We start from the raw sequence: 5,000 nt of genomic DNA, 5'->3' as shown, positions 1-5,000 counted from the left end.
CCTCTCTCCCTCCCAGCCTCTTTCCCTCCCAGCCTCTCTCCCTCCCAGCCTCTCTCCCTCCCAGCCTCTCTCCCTCCCAGCCTCTCTCCCTCCCAGCCTCCCTCCCTCCCAGCCTCTCTCCCTCCCAGCCTCTCTCCCTCTCAGCCTCTCTCCCTCTCAGCCTCTCTCCCTCCCAGCCTCTCATCCTCTCCCTCCCAGCCTCTCAGCCTCTCTCCCTCCCAGCCTCCCTCCCTCCCAGCCTCCCAGCCTCTCTCCCTCACAGCCTCCCTCCCTCCCAGCATCTCTCCCTCTCTCCCTCACAGCCTCTCTCCCTCCCAGCCTCCCAGCCTCTCTCCCTCTCTGCCTCTCAGCGTAGCGTGACGGAGCGTCCACCTACCTGATCCCTCTGAGCGCCCGTCGCTGCCTATGAGCGGCACGGTGATGGCTGCCGTGGCGACCGCGTCGCTGGGCATGGTGGTGTAGACGACCGGCAGAGACTGGACCACCACAGGGATGGTCTGAAGCTGGCCCACCTGAGAAGAACAGCAGAACATGGATTCAGGTGGCTGAGTGGTTAGGGAATTGGGCTAGTAATCCAAAGGTTGCTGGTTTGAATGACGTTGTGTCCTTGGGGGCAAGGCACTTCACCCTACTTGCCCGTTCCCTTCCTACTGTCTGCACACACACACACCCACACACACAGCAACATCTACACACACGCACACACCAACATCTATACACACACACATACAGCATCTACACATAAACACGCACACCAACATCTACACACACACACACACACACAGCAGCATCTCGCACACTAAGAGGACTGCGGTGTCAAGTGTCGAGCAGGTAAATGCAGGTGTGGTGTGTTGCTCCAGTGCACAGTGGCAGGCTAGGCCGGCAGGACGGGGGCCCCGCGCTGCCCCCTGGTGGCCGGGGGTGACACACACCTTGCTGGGCATGTTGACGGAGGGGATGGTGTGGATGACGTGAAGGATCTGCTGACCTCCAGCACTCTGCGTGGCTAGGATGGAACCTGGAGACAACACCTGGAGAGAGAGAGAGAGAGAGAGAGGGGACTCTCGGTCAACAGGCAGTCTGAGCTCAGAGTGACACTTCCTTCTGGTGACATCACAGCACTAGCATTACTGTCTAGAGGGAGACAGGTAGAACCAGGGCCGTATGCCGAGTTCGAAAAACACTTGTAATGCTAGAATTCCTCTCTTACATCTCTAGAAAAAATACCTCGAAGGAAACACAGAGGTACGGACCTCGGAGTCCTCCGTGGAAGATACGGCCCTGGGGAGAACTCTGGGGTTAGAGCATTTGACTGATCAAGAGGTCCAGGTTCAAATCCCCCCTTGTAAGTTTGGGTTAGATAACTGAATAAACACATTATTACATGAATACGATCTCTCATAGCAAGAGAGACCAGCATCTGCTCTTACTAACTGGCAAGCCTGGTTACCGTGGAGACTAAGGTTATCAGGGGGATGGGTGTGGTTACCATGGGGATTGATGTGGTTACCGTGGGGATGGGTGTGGCAGACAGGCCGGGCTGGGTGATGACGCAGGGGGCGGGGTTGACTGTGGTGGTCGTCGTGGAGATGGGCAACGAGGGGCGGGGCTTGTTGAGTGACAGGTCGACGGGTTCGGTCTGGTCCTCCGCTGGGAGGGAACTGTCGTCGGGGGTAACAGTGCAGAGGGGAGGGGGGGAGGCGGGCTGGCTCTTCACCTTCAGGTCTGTGGGCTGTGGGCTGTCCTCCCCTGCCTGCTTCAGAGAGGGGCAGAGAGGGAGAGGGGGGGAGACAGAGAGAGAGAGAGAGAGAGAGAGAGAGAGAGAGAGAGAGAGAGAGAGAGAAAGAGAGGGGGGGGACATAGAGAGAGGGAGGAGAAAGAAATGATCAGCACATGATTTTCTTAGCTTTTCTCTTTGCACACTGTAGAAACCACACACACACACACACCACACACACCTCGCACTCACTCACACGCTCACACCTCACACAACTCGCACACACACTCACACACACCAGGCCTGGCCCCCAGACCAGCTCAGGGCTCAGCTGTACTCTGGCTTGACAAACAGGGGAACAATGACTGCTGTGTGGGGCCCAGAGAGAGGGGGTAGAGAGAGGGTGAGAGAGAGAGAGAGAGAGAGAGAGAGAGAGAGAGAGAGAGAGAGAGAGAGAGAGAGAGCAGTCGAAGCCTGAAGCTTCTGGCCCCCAGCCCAGTTCCTCTGCTCTACTGCGCTCTACTGTGCTCCACTCTACTGTGCTCTACTGGGCTGTATTGTGCTCTACTGGGCTGTATTGTGCTCTACTGGGCTGTATTGTGCTCTACTGGGCTGTATTGTGCTCTACTGGGCTGTATTGTGCTCTACTGGGCTGTATTGTGCTCTGTACTCTACAGTCTACTGGCATCTACTCTGCATCTGAGCTGCATGCTGGCAGATACATACTGGATGCTATCATCCAGTCTGCTTCAACCAACAGCACGCTCTAATGTCCAGTACATACTGGGCGTCAAGAGGGATACACCCCCAAAAGAGAGGAATGGACTCTTCCATGTCCTAAGATGGCCCTCGTTTTCACTACAAAGGAGGTACCATCTGCTGAGAGAAGGGGAGGGGGGGCTGTGGCTAATTCATTATTGCCAACAGGGTCACGGACAGCAACAGGACTGGAGAAACCCTCCAGGTAGATGAAGTAGAAGCCAGGGAGAAGGGGAGGAGAAGAGAGGAAGAGATAGGAGGGAGAAGGGGAGGAGAAGAGAGGAAGAGATAGGAGGGAGAAGGGGAGGAGAAGAGAGGAAGAGATAGGAGGGAGAGGGGGAGGGAGAGAGGGAGGAGAGAGGGAGGAGAAGAGAGGAAGAGATAGGAGGGAGAGGGGGAGGGAGAGAGGAAGAGATAGGAGGGAGAAGGGGAGGAGAAGAGAGGAAGAGATAGGAGGGAGAGGGGGAGGGAGAGAGGAAGAGATAGGAGGGAGAGGGGGAGGGAGAGAGGAAGAGATAGGAGGGAGAGGGGGAGGGAGAGAGGAAGAGATAGGAGGGAGAAGGGGAGGAGAAGAGAGGAAGAGATAGGAGGGAGAAGGGGAGGGAGAAGAGAGGAAGAGATAGGAGGGAGAGGGGGAGGAGAAGAGAGGAAGAGATAGGAGGGAGAGGGGGAGGAGAGAGGAAGAGATAGGAGGGAGAAGGGGAGGAGAAGAGAGGAAGAGATAGGAGGGAGAAGGGGAGGGAGAAGAGAGGAAGAGATAGGAGGGAGAGGGGGAGGAGAAGAGAGGAAGAGATAGGAGGGAGAGGGGGAGGGAGAGGGGGAGGAGAAGAGAGGAAGAGATAGGAGGGAGAGGGGGAGGAGAAGAGAGGAAGAGATAGGAGGGAGAGGGGGAGGAGAGAGGAAGAGATAGGAGGGAGAGGGGGAGGAGAGAGGAAGAGATAGGAGGGAGAGGGGGAGGGAGAGAGGGAGGAGAAGGGGAGGAGAAGAGAGGAAGAGATAGGAGGGAGAGGGGGAGGAGAAGAGAGGAAGAGATAGGAGGGAGAGGGGGAGGAGAAGAGAGGAAGAGATAGGAGGGAGAGGGGGAGGGAGAGAGGGAGGAGAAGAGAGGAAGAGATAGGAGGGAGAAGGGGAGGAGAAGAGAGGAAGAGATAGGAGGGAGAGGGGGACGAGAAGAGAGGAAGAGATAGGAGGGAGAGGGGGAGGAGAAGAGAGGAAGAGATAGGAGGGAGAGGGGGAGGAGAAGAGAGGAAGAGATAGGAGGGAGAGGGGGAGGAGAAGAGAGGAAGAGATAGGAGGGAGAGGGGGAGGGAGAGAGGGAGGAGAAGGGGAGGAGAAGAGAGGAAGAGATAGGAGGGAGAGGGGGAGGAGAAGAGAGGAAGAGATAGGAGGGAGAAGGGGAGGGAGAGGGGGAGGAGAAGAGAGGAAGAGATAGGAGGGAGAGGGGGAGGGAGAGAGGGAGGAGAGGGGGAGGGAGAGAGGAGAGGGGGAGAGGGAGGAGAGGGGGAGGTAGAGAGGAAGAGATAGGAGGGAGAGGGGGAGGGAGAGAGGGAGGAGAGGGGGAGGTAGAGAGGAGAGGGGGAGGGAGAAGGGGAGGAGAAGAGAGGAAGAGATAGGAGGGAGAGGGGGAGGAGAAGAGAGGAAGAGATAGGAGGGAGAGGGGGAGGGAGAGAGGGAGGAGGAGAAGAGAGGAAGAGATAGGAGGGAGAGGGGGAGGGAGAGAGGGAGGAGAGGGGGAGGTAGAGAGGAGAGGGGGAGAGGAGAGGGGGAGGTAGAGAGGGAGGAGAGGGGGAGGTAGAGAGGAGAGGGGGAGAGGAGAGGGGGAGGTAGAGAGGAGAGGGGGAGGTAGAGAGGAGAGGGGGAGGGAGAGAGGAAGGGAGAGAGGAGAGGAGGAGAGGAGAGGGGGAGGTAGAGAGGAGAGGGGGAGGTAGAGAGGAGAGGGGGAGGGAGAGAGGAGAGGGGGAGGGAGAGAGGAGAGGGGGAGGGAGAGAGGAGAGGGGGAGGTAGAGATGAGAGGGGGAGAGAAGAGAGGGGGAGGATTGTGTAAAGGCCTGGATACGGTATAGAAGCCTAGTGGTTACTCAAGGCTACATGGGCTGGTGAAGAAAAGAAAAAAAAACATGAGCGAAAGAGAGTGAGGGAGGGAGGGAGGGAGTGGGCGGGGGAGGAAGAGAGAGAGAGAGACAGAGTGGGTGGGAAAGGCCTACGGTTGCCATGGAAACTGGGAGGTATCAGCTGACTCATTTTTTCCCTCGTTCCCTCCCCCCTTTTCTCCCCCTCTCCCTCGATCCCTCGCTCGCTCCACACCCCTCTAACCACGCCGCACCTCTCGCTTTCCACATCTAGCCTTCACCTTCCCCCTCCCCCCCTCCCTCCCTCCGTCCCTCCCTCCCCCCCTCCCTCCCTCCCTCCCTCCCTCCCTCTCTCCCTCCCTTCCTCCCCCCTCCCTTCCTCCCTTGCTCCATCCTTCCTGTATCCTCTTTCACAGTGGCTCAGACCAGACACACCCACAATTCTTAGCAACAAT

General features: G+C 57.9%; 1 protein-coding gene across 4 annotated transcripts in view; it reads right to left on the bottom strand.

The window, feature by feature from the left end:
* The window catches only part of klf8 (Kruppel like factor 8), a 26,340-nt gene that overhangs the window by 3,851 nt on the left and 17,489 nt on the right, over positions 1-5,000 (bottom strand). For 2 of the 4 annotated variants that reach the window (XM_084684123.1, XM_084684126.1), the window contains exons 3-5: positions 1,490-1,756; positions 933-1,031; positions 377-512 (exon numbers count right to left, since the gene is read on the bottom strand). In XM_084684123.1, coding sequence (XP_084540249.1) covers positions 377-512; positions 933-1,031; positions 1,490-1,756 — 502 coding nt within the window. The remainder of the gene's footprint in view (positions 1-376; positions 513-932; positions 1,032-1,489; positions 1,757-5,000) is intronic. The other 2 variants (XM_084684125.1, XM_084684124.1) reach the window with 2 other exon arrangements.

The sequence above is a fragment of the Hypomesus nipponensis genome, chromosome 20 (genome assembly GCF_054491055.1).
Source record: "Hypomesus nipponensis isolate SF chromosome 20, ASM5449105v1, whole genome shotgun sequence".
Lineage (NCBI taxonomy): Eukaryota > Metazoa > Chordata > Actinopteri > Osmeriformes > Osmeridae > Hypomesus > Hypomesus nipponensis.
This window is presented reverse-complemented; position numbering and strand designations above follow the sequence as displayed.